This window comes from Bombyx mori, chromosome 19, assembly GCF_030269925.1.
Source record: "Bombyx mori chromosome 19, ASM3026992v2".
In the NCBI taxonomy this organism is placed as follows: Eukaryota; Metazoa; Arthropoda; class Insecta; order Lepidoptera; family Bombycidae; genus Bombyx; species Bombyx mori.
In genome coordinates this window covers 5169847-5186099 of record NC_085125.1, presented here as the reverse complement: position 1 = coordinate 5186099, position 16253 = coordinate 5169847, and the positions used below count along the sequence as shown (strand labels likewise).

At 36.3% G+C, this 16253-nt stretch overlaps 2 protein-coding genes across 3 annotated transcripts in view; one reads left to right on the top strand and one right to left on the bottom strand.

Annotated features, from left to right (window-relative positions):
* Positions 1-2764: 2764 nt before the first annotated feature.
* LOC119629974 (uncharacterized) lies at positions 2765-5515 on the bottom strand. Its single transcript, XM_038017737.2, has 2 exons — positions 5311-5515; positions 2765-5054 (listed from the first exon to the last, which is right to left on the bottom strand). The coding sequence occupies exon 2, from the start codon at positions 5052-5054 to the stop codon at positions 3009-3011; it is 2046 nt and encodes a 681-aa protein (XP_037873665.1). The 5' UTR covers positions 5311-5515; the 3' UTR covers positions 2765-3008.
* A 797-nt stretch (positions 5516-6312) lies between these two features.
* Positions 6313-16253, top strand: part of Hnf-4 (hepatocyte nuclear factor 4) — an 82334-nt gene continuing 72393 nt past the window's right edge. The window contains exon 1 of one of the 2 annotated variants that reach the window (XM_062673821.1): positions 6313-6798. In XM_062673821.1, the coding sequence (XP_062529805.1) occupies positions 6702-6798 (97 nt within the window). In that variant the 5' untranslated portion in view covers positions 6313-6701. 2 annotated transcript variants of the gene reach the window in all.

Genomic DNA, 16253 nt, shown 5'->3' with positions numbered 1-16253 from the left:
ACTCAAAACGGAAGCGCCCGGAACATAGATTATACACTGTTGAAAAGATCGACATAGATGCTAACTATGTATAGCGAGCGGGCATACGGCCGCGAGAGTGACGTACCGGTCGGTTTGCTACAACTTTTAAAATTCATGAAATTTTCGATCTCGTTAATATTTATAAGTGATTTCAATTTACTTTTAAATGTACTTACGTGAACCCCACAACGGAAATTGATCACCATATTATACCTAGTCAGGTCATAAATTCTGTCACATGTTTAATGTAAAATAATTGAAACAAGTTTATTCATTATGTAACCATTCATATACCAAAATGAACTTAACAAAACATAGATTCTTATGACACTAAAGTTTATTCAAAATGACCTCCGTGATTTTGAATACAGGCCTTCAATCTGCGCGGCCAGTCGTCTATCGCAGCACGAACGAGGTCCATGTCAATATCGGCGGCTGCCCTAGTCAAAGATGTCTTGAGTGACTCCAAATTGGGATGAGGCTTTGAGCACGCCTTTTCCTCCAAGTGTTGCCATATCTTGTAATCTAACGGATTCAAATCTGGACTGGAGGAGGGCCAGTCTTCGTGCCGGATGAAGTCGATTTCAAGCGCCGCCAGCCAGTCTTGTGTGCTCTTCGCTCTATGAGCTGGCGCCGAATCTTGTTGGAATACCCAGTGCCTGTTATTGAACATGATATGAGAAACAGGTTCCACAAGGTTCGTCAGGACTGTATTTTGATAGACAACTACATTCGTTTTTACACCTTTCTCACAAAAATGTACCTCTGTTAAGCCCCAATAAGAAACTCCCAACCATACCATGAGCGAGGATGGAAAATGACCTCGTTGGACACGCGGAATACGGTTGTTCGCTTCTTCACTACTGTGTGCGTACACCTTATCATTTTGTTTGTTGTAGCTCTCTTCTACGGTAAAAAATTTTTCATCCGAAAAAAGAATTTCCCGATATTTTTTTCCCGCGTACCGCTTCAACAAAGCGCGGCATCTCTTCAGTCTCAGGTCCATTAGACGAGCATTCAAACGATGTCCTGTTTTTCTTCGATATGCCCGAAGCCCTAAGTCTTCATTTAACACCCTTTTCACCGTGGTTCTGCTTAACCCCATCTGAAGGGCCAACAGTTTCTGCTTACGTTTGGGATTTCTTTGAATTCGCGCCTTCACAGCTTTTATCACTGCTGGAGTCCTAACAGACCGAGGGCGACCACTTCTTGACCTGTCATCTACACTAGAGTCTTCATTGTATCGTTTGATGGTACGATAAACGAATCTTTTGGTTATATTAAAATTTTTCAGTATGTTAAAAATTTTAATTGGCGCGTAACCGCAACGATGCAACGCAATAACTGCAACACGGTCTTCTTTATGCGTCCACTCCATATTTAAAAATGAGTAAAATTCTAAAAGTACCTACCTATACAACCTGTGTTTGACATTCTCGAGTCTCATTCTCTTTGACGTTTGTAGTCGTCGTGGCCTAAGGGAGAAGACGTCCGGTGCATTCGTATTGAGCGATGCAACGGTGTTCGAATCTCAAGCGGGTACCAATTTTTTTAATGAATTACGTACTCAACAAACGTTCACGATTGACTTTCACGGTGAAGGAATGACATCGTGTAATAAAAATGAAACTCGCAAAATTATAATTTAAGTAATTACTGGTAGTAGGACCTCTTGTGAGTCCGCAGGGGTAGGTACCACCGCCCTGCCTATTGCTGCCGTGAAGCAGTAATGCGTTTCAGTTTGAAAGGTGGGGCAGCCGTTGTAACTATACAACTTAGAACTTATATCTCAAGGTGGGTGGCACATTTACATTGTAGATGTCTATGGGCTCCAGTAACCACTTAACACCAGGTGAGCTGTGAGCTCGTCCATCCATCTAAGCAATAAAAAAAAAGCTATACATATGTTTGAAAAAATCTAGAAGTTTGATTCAGACACCGAAAATCACCTTCACACAAAGCTTAGTTTACTGCCCAAACTTAGTTTGCCGCAAGCCCAGATCTTGCGGCTGTCGCATCGTATAATAATATCGTTGACAATGCTAGTCATGAATAGATGTGGCAAAAGAATTGGTGTATCTAAGTATCTGAGTATTATGAATTGACATTTTAATCAATTAATCTTAAATAATACTTAAAAACCGTCGTTTTAAATATCGATTTTATTTCTTTGAAATTTAGTTCACAATATTTGCTTCGAAATAATCTTTTGAGGACGTACACGCAATTGTTAATACCTACAACTTACGAGATTAGCAACTGTTATCTGTAATTCTTATAAAATGTATTACATATCAATCTATCTACTAAAAGTATTATTTTATAGGCGTTATCTGACAACATAATTTAGTGGCAATCATCATTTTATAATTTCGAATTATGTAACCCTACACCTGTAACATTTTAATATGACAACAATGTTTCTCAACGAAATATTTACTATTCTTAAAACTAATCATATATAATCATTCCTGGTACCTATTTCTACCATGGTGGCTAGATAACGATTAAAACCAGTAATACTCAAAATAAACAAAACAACAAAAAAATGTATAATAACTGTAGATTAATTGAAGTAAGAAGTAAGAAAAAGTCATGAAGTCAAAATATGTGTAAAAGCAATAAGATGATACGTGCATTTTCAATGCCAAAGCTTAAAATGTAGGGGAAGGCCGGGCAAAGTGGATACCTTAAGGTATGTAAGGTTATAGCAGAAAAGGTATACAATACAAAAACAAAATAATTATCACAAACCAGTCTTTATTTATTGCTCTTACATATACGAACATCAGTTACCATTAATATTTAAACAATAATCAACTACAATTAAAATTTTAAAAAGTACGAAAGTGTTCGCTTTGCCCGGTACCCCGGGTAAAGCGAACACAGTACTTGGGCAAAGTGAATACCCATATTCAATCTCTGAAAACAGAAATATCTTTAATAAACTTAAAAAAATAACTTTACTTGCCCGTAAAATTAGAAAATTAAGATTGGCAATTGTCACAGGTATAACCTAGAGCGCCATCAAAAGCAGAACAATCTTCGTGACACCATTGTTGACAAATGTCACATTGAATCCAATTTTCAATTGGTTTACCGTCTTCTTCTATATATATTTCACCGCAAAAAAAGCATAAAATATCCTTAAATTCTTTTATTTTCTTTGGCTGTTTAACCTTTTTAGTAGTTTTTTTGTCTTTGTCAGTCTTTGTATTAATCTTCTTAGGAACATTTTTTGACTTATCATTCAGTCTTTTATTAATATTCTTAACTTTATTTTTCTCATATTTATGCTTTTGATCTTCTTTGATCGGGGTACTGGTTAATATTTCCGATTTTTGTAATTTCCGTTTTCGCGTGGTCATTGGTTTGGCAGGATTTGGAATAGGTCTTAACACCAAGGGACTGCAATGGGAGGCTGAGCATTCCGGTTTAGGATCAGATGTGTTGTCACAGCTAGTATTTTGCCGAGTATTTACTTCAATATCTGGCACCACTGTGTCACCTCTCTGAGCAGCTATATCTGGCTCTAAAGCGGAAACAATTCGGGAACATCCAGGTTCTGGTTCAGGTGTACACCCGTCGCTACGAAACTTTTCACGCGTGTTAACAATGGGCGCAACAAAGTCTTGAAACTCACAAGAGGAAGTTCTGTTTCGAGATGGAAATATTTCTGATAGAGGATCTACTGAACTTGATGGAATCTGTTCTTGAAGAAGCGAAGGCGAAGGAGTTGAAGAAGTGTCTACAGAAGGTCTGGGAATATCTATCGTTTCTAGTGAGTTTGTACTTTTTGTGCCAATATTCATATTAGACATGCCTGCAAAAACAGCGGCTGGCTCATAATCTTCGTCACCAAAAGCATATTTGTTCACTGGCCAAATACCAGGTCTTTCAAATCCATGAACTGCATTTTGAGCTACTGCACTTTTCAGAAAAGCTGGTGATAGCAGTCTGGCTACATCGTATTGATTTATAATGCGTCCTGGGTGCGATTTTTGGAAGAAATTTATCTCCCTTTCAAAGTAAGTTTTTAGTGGGCCGTATACCGCTACATCCATGGGCTGCATTTTATGAGTTGTGTGTGGGGCCAAGGATAAAATTACGACATTGTTCTTGCTGGCGTAATCTAAAGCTGGGTAATACTTATGGCTCTCGTGGTTATCCAATAATAGAAGTATTTTTTTCTCAGGGGTAGGTCGAACATGTTCCACAAAAAAATGCATCCAATCAAGGAATACCTCACCTGAAGTCCAACCATTTGGAGTACAGGTTCCTTGAGTGCCGGGAGGCGCACCATCAAGTAGTCTGGGTTGCATCTTTTTTCTGGCGAAAATTAAGAATGGTGGGAGGAATGAACCAGCGGCATTACAACAACCTATGACAGTAGTTAATTGACCACGTTCTGCACTGGCGATGATGCCCACTTGTTTCTTTCCTTTCGTTGATAGCACTTTAGGCGGCTTATTTGTGGTTGTAGATATACCAGTTTCATCCATGTTGTATAATCTAGATGCATCAATATCATATTTTACTGTTAAAGCTTCAAGGTTTTCATAAAAACGGCCAACTTCATGTCTATTAAATCCTTTTGCCCTTGCAACCGATGTTGCCTCTGGAGTCCTGAGGGATATTTGATTGTGACGAGACAAAAATGACGATAGCCAATCATCTCCAGCTTTTTCGTACTTGTCCCAGTTATTCGGGTAGTTCAAATTATTTTTCTTGGCGTAGATGAACGCTAAATTTTTGAATTCATCTCGAGTCAAGCCAAAAAATACAGAATCCATATCTTTGAGATATGTCACCAACTCTATTTCCTGATCTTCAGTGAAAACCGGACGGAATCGACCAAGCTTTGAAGCAACGGTGCCGGTTTTTACATGCCTATACAAGGTTGCATAAGCCAAACCATACTTTTTAGCTGTGCTTTTTATTGATTCTCCAGCTTTGCACAAATTAATAGCCGTTTGCATAGCATTTTCATCCCACGTCCCTTGCTTAGTTTTTTTTTTATATTTATTCACCATCTGAAACAAATAAAAGACATTTTTAGATAATAAGTCACCAATGAGACATAGCGGGCAAAGTGGATACCATATCCACTTTGCCCTATTCACTTTGCCCGACTAGGTAAGTTTGGAGGTTAACACATTTCATACAAAAACTAATAATTCTGAGTTTCTGTTTAATATACCATAAAAACCTACTTTGATATGCTACCGAATTAAGACATTCCTAAAAATCAAAAACTAATAATACAAGAGAATTGATCAATGTACTTACCGCATAAAATCAATCTTTTATTTACGAAAACACAAATCTCCACTCGGCGGACGGGACGCGACGCGGCCCCTCACTTCGATGTTTGCCGCGTACTAAACAAAGATGGCCGAACGTAACAGTGGTGGCGTGTTGAATGAAAAACTAATAATTTAGGAGTAGTGGGGAGTATTCGCTTTGCCCGGGGTATTCACTTTGCCCGGCCTTCCCCTACCATTTGACCCGTTATGGTATATTTAGTGTTAAATGTATGGACAGTTCAAATATGTTTCTGAAATTGGTATCAGTTCCAATTCCTTTCCATAAAACCTTAATAGAGTTCTTATAATAATAATCTAAATAGCCGTTCTCAAGTTACGCGCTTACCAACTATTTATTAATTACCTACTACTTAATTACTACCTAATTATTTATATATAGAGATTTTATTGTTGAACATAAATTATTTAAACTACTTTCTGGTAAAATTATAACTAAAAATGTGTCAAAAGCAAATGGGCGAAAGATGGAAGATATCGTAAAGAAAATAAAATAATTAAACGACAATGGACTGGAATTGTAAAGGAAGACAAAAAAGTGAAATTTAGCAAAAATATTAAAGATTGGAAATCATGAAAGGTTAGAGAGAACAGAAAAAATATTATAGAAGCACACTTGTTTTAAAATCCTGTATAATGTAGGTATATAGACTTAAGTACATATGGCGTGATGCGATTTTACAGAAGTTCAATAAAAATGCCACGCCGCATGATCATGTATGTATAAACTGAAAAACTGATTTATTACATCAAAACAAAATTCGTCCCAACCGTTATGTTTGATATGTTTGATATCAGCAATAGAGGATTTGAAAATCATAATAATTAACATTGAAATATCCAATTCAAACCTTTTATTATTGAGATGCAACAATCAGTTGCCCCGGTGCAGTTCACGTAACGATCAATCGCAGTTCCACTGCATTTATTTTAATTCCTATATTATTTATAGTGGATCAGCTGATGGCGGGCGCGCGGTGCGAGTTGTGCCGCGGCCTGCGCGCAGTCAACTCGCCCCACACGAGCCCGCTATCTACGAATACATTATCGTTTTAAATTATACACGTGAAACACCAATAAACCGGCTCTCGCTTGTTTATACAGTTTACGCGAACAACACATAATTACGAGACCTCTAAGCGAACTGACTTCAAAGTCATTCACCATAATATCGCGGCTTAAAATAACCAGTCCCTATTTTTGAACTTTTCAGTGGTACTGTGATGCAATTCTTTTTATGTAAGTGAACTAGAGCCTGTGTCTTAGTGGAAAATTAACGGAATACCGAAGTATGCCTCTGTTCTAAGAGCACGGAAAGTATTTTGAACTTTATCAGTTTGAAGTTAAAGTGTAAAAATGAGGAGCGACGTGTTGGCACCCAGCGAATTGGAGGGGACGGACTACCTTCTCTCTTCCACGATGAGACTCGAGGACAGCTTTCTGCAAATACTGGGTGAGTTCAAGAATTTCGATTCAACCAAAACGTTTCATATGTGATTGTACTAAGAAATACAAACTTATCTCTGACTCAAGTACTTGATTGTTCCATAGAATAACAGATATATGTAATATGTAATTTTTTTTCGCATACTGCATATGCGGAAAAAAAAAATTTGTCAATAATTATCAATCAATCAATGATATCAATTAATATATTTACTTTGTATAACCGATTTTTTTTTTGTTTCAATTAAAATTCTCAACAAAACACGATTACGCTTCTTCCCTAAATTATGAACACGGACATCTCACGCTCCTTACCTTCGAAAATTACGATTGCCCACCTGAAGTTTGTTCCTATTATGCCATAAACTAATCACTATTCTGAACACTAGATTAGATTCAAAAGACTTGCCTACATTTTATTCCGGTCGAATGATCTGAAAAACAACTCAAGCTACGGACTAGTTAAGTATTAGCTAGGTGCTTATTAAAGAAAAAAGTGCCGCGTCATTCCCTTGGCCTGATGGTATTTCAATGTCTCAAACCTGACAAGGACTTGGAGAATGAGGAGTTTTTAGCTCGGTTCAGTTCTTATACTTACACCAACCGTATATAAACGCTAGTCAATCAGTCAGTAACCTTCAGTCACTAATTTGTATGATCCACGCCAATTATTTTTGATTAATTTAATATAATGTTTTTCTCTCATCGCAAAAATAAACCGTTTTTCACATCAATTTATTTTCTTAGACACAATATCATTCAAGGTTTCCACACTGTAATTGAGTACTAAACGATTCTTGTAATGTACAATACAAACTACTTTATTAGAACAACGTATTTGATCAATCAGTAATTAGCCTTTGGCACTGCAGCTGGTATTTAGATGAAATGGGTATCAAATAATTTTACGGCGCTCATGGCAAAACGATCTTGCTTCTGTCTCATAAATACGGGATCGATATTCGAGATTGTACATCTAATATATAAAATTCTCGTGTCACGGTTTTCGTTGCCATACTCCTCCGAAACGGCTTGACCGATTTTGATGAAATTTTTTGTGCTTATCCGGTATCTATGAGAATCGGCCAACATCTATTTTTCATCCCCCTAAATGTTAGGGGTAGTCCACCCCTAAATATTTTTTTTTAATTTTTAGACAAAATTTTTAATTTCTATTTTTTTATGATACAACATACAAAAATACATACAACCCTAAATTTTCACCCCTCTACGATCAACCCTTATTTTTTATTTGCTAATTATAAACTTAATTTTTTTTGGCAAATTTTTTATTTTGTTTTGTCATGACTTAAAATAAAAAAAATCATATTACTCTCAATTTTCACTCTTATACGATCAACCCCTATTTTTCCATCCCGATTAATATTTTTTTTATTCTATGCACTGATCCGCAATAAGGTTGCAAGATGGCAATCAAATATTATAATTGTAGTATGATAAATTCTTATTCAGAGTTTATAATTTCAAGTTCCTTTAATTAATGTTTTTTAAATTGAATTTGATCTCCCGCCCTCGCCGGTCGACTACTGATCAACTATCAATCGATCAGCTATCCCCGCCAGGTGTCGCCAGGATGAAGACGAAGCCGGTCTCCTGTCTTACTTACTCACTATACATCATAGATTATACACTTAATATATTTGAGAGCTATACAATACTATACATTTTTCAGCTATGTTTTTTTGGTTTTATTTGTGTATCAATAGTATGTTCAGTAGGTCTGAGAATCGGCTACTATCTATTTTTCATACCCCTAAGTGAAAAGGGTTGTCCACCCCAAACATTTATTTTTTATTTTTATTTTTTGGATATATATTTTTTTGTTTATAATGAGGTATTATGTGGTTAAATGAGGTTTTTTTTTCTACAGTAGAATTTCCCTAGAAATCTTATTTAAGGCAACACAACGTTTGCCGGGTCAGCTAGTGTATGTATATATACATGTGCAATGTATAATTTTTTGAGGTTATTTGACGTTTATCAATTGATTATGAAGAAAAAAACCGTATAGCTGACTTTTGCTTAACCATAATGTAGTGAAACGTAATTAAACATAATATATGCATTGAATTAATATAATTTTTTTTGCGTCGGTGTCAATCGCTGAAATTGTTTTTAAGCATGTAGGTACCAATTTATACTTCATTTTTTATAACTGACATTATAAACACAGTAATAAAGGTGGGGAGATAGATAGCTTTACTAGCTAAAGATCATTTTTGTCTTGTACCGTCCGACTCCGGAATGATTTTTTTATTGCTCTAATAGGCAGACAAGCGTACGGCCCACCGTCGCCCATGGACTTGCCAGGGGCAGAGCCAAGCCGCTGCTACCGTTAAGTACCCTCCATAAGCCTCGTTTGAAGAAGGACATGCTATATGATATGAATTTCTCTCCAACTGCTTTCCTAATAATATGTCCTTCTTCGAACGAAGTTTGAGCAGAGTTCTGAAGAGCACAGGGCCTCGGTGTGTTCCTGGCGTTGCCAATCTTCAAAAGCAACAGTGACCTCTCTGCTTTAAAAATTATTAGCTAGTGATGAACAATACTTCGATTAAATTTAAATTACCGTTCTTTCATAATAAATATTATTTTTTCGACAAAAAACGGCAGAAACTTATTTGTACTCCTAATATTAAAAGTAATTAAAAGTTAATAAAAACACAGATATAAAATGTTACGTGAAAATCAGATCAAATCGATTGAGTTTTGTCTCATCTAATATAGATACATTTGGAATTACGAAATTTTATGAATAAACAATTATTATCATAATGACGTATTCCTTATACAATTTTAAATCTATACACAAAACGATACTATTATTCGTTGGCATATTTTCATTTCATACAGCGACCGGAAAATTAATTACCGTTTAGAATTATTTTTCGTTTTTCGTTTTGTGAATTTTGTAATCAGTGTTATTTATTCTCCATTGTTTAGTGCTACGAATATGAAATATGAAACAATGGTAGAGAATATTAAAAAAAATATTCAATGTCATTACTAACCAGCTAAATTAACATTTAACGGTTTATAAATCTGTTCGTTCGTGGAAGAAACGGAGCCGGGCTTCTCATACCCTCACATATTTTCCTAACTTTTTATTTTACTTTGCTTTGTACCGTAGGCACGTACGGCCACGTGCCTACGGTACATTAACGTGTGCAGTAACATCTAAAGTAGCTACGAGAGTTCACACAAATCCACAGACTAAGACATGAGAGGTCGAAGACTAAATTGTACTGTAAAGTGGCTTTACCATCCTTCAAACCAAAAAGGATTAGGCGAAAGAAAGTGGCATGACTATGGTAGGTAACACCCGTGTGGGATTACAACACGCTCTAGCATCATAATACAGATTTACAATCGCTGTAAATTGCCATATCCTTAGAGTTACGCTGCACATCCTCTGTACATCCTCTGTTGAATCCTTCACACCTACGCAACCCAGGAGAAGCGATAGGGTGGTGGTGGAAGATCTAAGTCACACAACCAAATTTCTAAAGTACCGGTGGTTAGGGATGTTGCAAGTTTTCTGCCTGTTTCTCTCGGGAGGTAATTAAGTATTTCAATTTGTCTTACCTTTCAATGTCAATATTATATACAGGACACCAGGAATTACATAACACCAGACAACATAGTGCTGCAGATTTGGATTGAAATAAACATTGTGCATTTAAAACGCGGTTAAAGTGAAACCTTAAGAACTATTCTATCTCATTCGCCCATTATCTCGCAGTCTATATCCTATAAAATATGCATGTACCTGTTTCAATACCCAGCGACGTTCATTCCCGATCCTGCGGACAGAATGGAAAACAGTCGACGTCGCCCAAAACACGTCATCTCGGATCCTCCCGATCCACTAACGGTGCTTTTAGGTACTTCAAGCACCGGTCACCGTTCTCGTCGAACCCGTCGCTTGCGAAGAAGTAAATTAACTCTCAGACACAGCCCACTGAGTTTCTCGCCGGATCTTCTCAGTGGGTCGCGTTTCCGATCCGGTGGTAGATTCTGCGAAGCACGGCTCTTGCTAGGGTTCGTGTTAGCAACATCATCAGGTTTGAGCCCCGTGAGCTCTCACCTACAAACGTTAGGGTTACGCTTGAATAGCCTTAGTTTAGGCTGTAAAAAAAAAAAAAAAAACAGCGACGTTAGATAAGTCTTCGCTTCCAAAGCTATAGCTTTTTTTAGCTATTGCATAGGAACTACTTTCATTGATAACTGCGTGTCAATCTTAGGTATATTTCACGTCATATACCACATATGTACAAAATATTATCAGCCTTGATTCTAGTTGTAAAGGTGGAAAAAGAAAACTAATTAAAACTATGTAAGTAGGTATTTCGTATTCGGCTAATTTTATAAAAAATTAAAAGGAAAATTCAAAAGTCATGCATGTACAAAAACTGGGCACGCTTCCCAAAATTATTCAGAACGAATCTCTCACGTTTCTGATAAATAATGCAGCGCTATACAAACGTATAAAAACAAGCGTGACTTTCCGTAATATCGATGATATTAAAACTACCTACTTTTATGGTTTAATCTCTGTTGTACTCTAATTTATTAAGTGTGTTATCTATGCTGTCATTCTATTATTTCCGAAGTTTGAAATACTTTACAGTTTTTGTCATAGATTATACACTTAATATTTGAGGTTTTTGTGGTCGTATTGTAAATCTTTTACGGGTAACTATCACCATTCTGCCTATTTGTGCCGCGAACTAGTCATGGGTTACGGTTTCAGGTGTAGGTCAGTTAATATACAATGCAAATGCTCAATGTGAATTTATTATTCTACTACCATCGAGGCTACTTACGCTTGTATCAAATAATATGTTCGTTGTCAAACGTTGTAATTAAAAATGGATCCAATTGTAAAGGTTGTTAACGAAATAATTAATCTAATATTTTAATTTCATATCTGCAAAATGTATTGATACGGCACGAGAGAGAAAAGTATAAAATTAAAATTATCAATCTAAAAATCTATAGAGATTTACAATTTAAAATAAGTTTGTACTAACTATTAATTAATTACTTTTCGATTCATTCTACTTTCCTCGCATATTTAAACGCAGTTTTCGGAATTTCTTGTACCGTTGACAAACATAAACCTGATTGTTGAGACGAAATTCGCGAACACGTTTTCATAATGATTGTAAATGGCTATTCGGCTTGATGATCAACATAACTTCTTTATGTCATATTTGTACCAGTATTAGAGCTTCAGTTAAAAATTGCTTTAACACTAATAAACCGGGATTCTTGACGGCCTAGTCAGCGTTTGCAACTTTTTACTAATTCGAAATTTCGGTCGTCGGTTTTCATCGCCAATTTTGAACTATCTATCTTCTATCTATATACCTATATAAAAATGAATTGCTGTTCGTTAGTCTCGCTAAAACTCTTGAACGGCTGGACCGATTTGGCTAATTTTGGTCTTGAATTATTTGTGGAAGTCCAGAGACGGTTTAAAAGGTAAATAAATATGAAAATGCTCGGAATTAAATAAAAATAACATTTTTTTTCCTTTGATGTGCCCCCCGTCGGACGGATTCTTGTTCTAAGTTTGTTTTATACAAAATTTTAGGTCTTTTATTTATCGATTGAGGCACTACGAAGTCTGCCGGGTCAGCTAGGCTTGTTTTTTTGTATAATGACAATGACCATATAGGATAACGGTTACAGCCGTCCACCGGCACTGGCAAAACCAGAATATATGTATAACGACTGCTGTTATCGTAAAGTAAATACTGTCTTAAACTTTCCTTTAATAACAGTGTTAGCTCAGAAAATACCAAATTCTTCTTCCTTTACTTGTCCCTATCAGATACATATATACCTACATATTAGTTAGAGTAGAGAGTAGTTTCTCGTATGATCTTCTTAGTGGACCGATCTAATGGTAGATTCTGCGAAGCACTACTCTTACTAAGGCTAGTGTTAGCAAACTCTCTCAGGTTGAGCCCGTGAGCTCACCTACCCGTCCGGGGGTAGCTGGAATTGCCTCTTAGCCTATCAGCAAATAGAAAGAGAAAAGAACTCTTATCGTGATGCATAGAGATTCGGCTTTAATTTTACGACCGGCCTGACGTGTGGACTCCTTGTGATATATCTCCATATATTCATTGCAACGTACCATAGGGACGTACTTTTTATGCTTCTTTTTGTGTTTCTTTTACTTCGTCCGTTTTTGAAAGTAAAGGAGACTGAAACGATTACATACATTTTTGGGCCCGAATGTAACGTGATGAAACTAATATGAATTAATAGATTCAGATTTATCAGTACCTTGCTGAAAATTATAAAAGTTTTCTCAATCTGAGAGCCGAGTTAATAAAGATTTAGTAAAAGTTAGGTTATGTTACAATCTCTATAAAAGAGCTGAATAATAACTTATTTAAGCATAAGTAAATGTTTATTATATCCATTGGATAATCTTTTAAATGTCATATTAGGAATGAATATCAATGATATATATCAGGTATGGAATATGGAATCGCTATCCCACAATTCACACAGCGATCCATAATTTCAACAGTATCCAATGCAACAATTTCAAGTTAAACGTGTGAGCGATCTTCGGTGTCCAGTGTAGAAGCAATTGTCGTACAAGGCTGGCAGAGTTGGAATCCGTAATAATAAAGCAGTGATCGTTGAAAATATAAAAACAGCCCGATAGATACACACTCAAAATGCGTCGAAGATGCAAAACGAGTAGAGTAGAAAAAACCAACAAGAGCCAAAAAATAATTGTATAATCTATGAACAAACGTCATGTCAGCTTACTGTCAAAGCTGTCATCAAAAATACAATCGATTTTAATCGATTTGAAAACGATAATCATATTACTTTGTTAAGTAATAATAGACTTTTCTTCATTTATGTATATAATCGCAATTAAATCCGGCGTATACCGCACTTGTATACAACAAGTATAAATCGCTCATTTAATTACTTTGCATTAATTACCTAGTGCAATGTTTTTCTTTTTATAATCCTGTAATCGATTAATTAAATCGATCACACCGTTATACCGACAAAAACTAACTTTCTTATTTTTCTCCGGTCCCAGAAAGAGGGTTGAGGTGATTTTTTATATTCTTATATAAAAAAATATGACAAATTTTTTAGACTACATTCCAAGTTATTACATTTTTGGCCCATGATTTTCCGTCTCCTTTACACTAAAACTTAGATTTTCAAATACGAAAAACTTTACGTAAGCAGTTTTATAATATTAGAAAACAACACATCATAGATAATATAGGTACAAAGTAGTTATAAAATTTATCGATAACAAAACTTGGATAATAATAATTAATAAGGTCGATAGCTGAAGTCTAGTAAGCTGAGTTCTTAACATTTTGTTTTGCAGATAATCAATTCAATGTGTAATTTATGGACAGTATTCGTAATCTAAAATCGCGTTAGGTACAGTTTCTTATCTAATTATCTTATTTTTTGAAATTGTTAGTTTTTCGAAATTAAAATAGATAAAGTATGATATGACCTAGTTTACTTACACAGCGTTTTTATTTATTTATTGGAATGATGTATTTAAAACTTCTACAAAGTCGTAGTACATTATTTTATTCTATCATTAATAGTTTTCGCAGGGCACGCGGTGTAAAGAATATTTTAGTTAATTTTTTTACACCTTGGATTACATTATTGGCGTTTTAGTAAGGATCCCTATATTTTTTTCAAAAAAGATTATGTTCCATGACACTCGGGAATAGTGTAGCTTCCAAATAGTGAAAGAATTTTTCAAATCGGTTCAGTAGTCCGGAGCCTATTCAATACAAACAAACAAACAAACAAATCTTTCCTCTTTATAATATGTATTATTATAAGTATAGACAACAGTATATAGATCTACGGATCTTTTAGAACTTCCGGGTCTAACGAAGGACGTCAATTTTCTCTTTGTTTTGCACCGTTTGCCCCACGGGGAATACTCTGAAGAATATTTGAATATGATCCCTTCATGTGCTTTTTACCATCGCATCGCCTGCCGCCGCAGCAGAATTCATCCATACTACATCTGGTCCCGCTACGTACATCAAAAGTAGATTTTAAGAGATATTTTTGTCATGTACCATATGGCTCTGAAATGACCTTCGCTAACGCTACGATATGTCCTTCTCCAAACGAGATTTGTAAATCGTTTGTTTAAGTCGTCGTGGCCTAAAGGATAAGAAGTCCGGTGCATTCGTGTTGAAGCGATGCACCGGTGTTCGAATCCCGCAGGCGGGTACCAATTTTTCTAATAAAATACGTACCTACTTGACAAATGTTCACGATTGACTTCCACGGTGAAGGAACAACATCGTGTTATAAAAATCAAACCCGCATAATTATAATTTGCGTAATTACTGGTGGTAGGCCCACTTGTGAGTTCGCGCGGATAGGTACCACCGCCCTGCCTATTTCTGCCGTGAAGCAGTAATGCGTTTCGGTTTGAAGGGTGGGGCAGCCGTTGTAACTATACTGAGACTTTAGAACTTGTATCTCAAGGTGGGTGGCGCGTCTACGTTGTAGATGTCTATGGGCTCCAGTAACCACTTAACACCAGGTGGGCTGTGAGCTCGTCCACCCATATAAGCAATAAAAAAAAAAATGTAAATATATAATCCTTAGCGATAGACAGCAGCTTAACTGGCGTACGCTTGGCATTGGTAATAGATAAGCAACGGCGACCATTAGGTGGGTACCATGACATGTCTCTTAGTCGTTTTCCTCATTACTGTGGAATGTCACGACCACCATCCCTAATTTTTGTCCTAGCGATGGTCATCATCTTGTCAGTCGGAATTGCAGATGATGAAGACGGGTCTGGGACGACTTTGATCAGACGACCTCATCCGACTGAAGCCATGCGACTTTCCTTCCAGCTCGTAACGCTTCGATACACACAGACATGCAAAAGAGCGACTCGCATAAACTAATTTACATAATATATCTCTGCTAACATTTACTGCTTCTTTTAATATTCACACCTTTTACAAGTCATATATAAATATGTCGGAGAAGCCACAATTATTAACACCATCGTCAGACATCATAGGGGCGAATAGGGTGATCGACCTTAGCAGACAAAACGTATGACAGTCAATACCGTCTTTACCATAAGGACACACGGGGCCCGTGCCCAGGGCCCCCACTCTCAGGGGGCCCCGAAAGACCGACAATTTCTCTCACACGCTTATTCTCAAAACATTTTTGTCGGGCACATTACACTTTTTTCACAAATTAGTAATCAGAAGGCATATACTATACCTATAATAGAAGATTTTGCTCAACAGACATCCCGAAAGGAACCGTTATCGAAATCGTAACCAAAAAACCTGCATTCTAATATCATTAATGACATATTATATCATACTGTATTTGATTACCTATAATAAATGGTCATACTCAGTAAAAAAA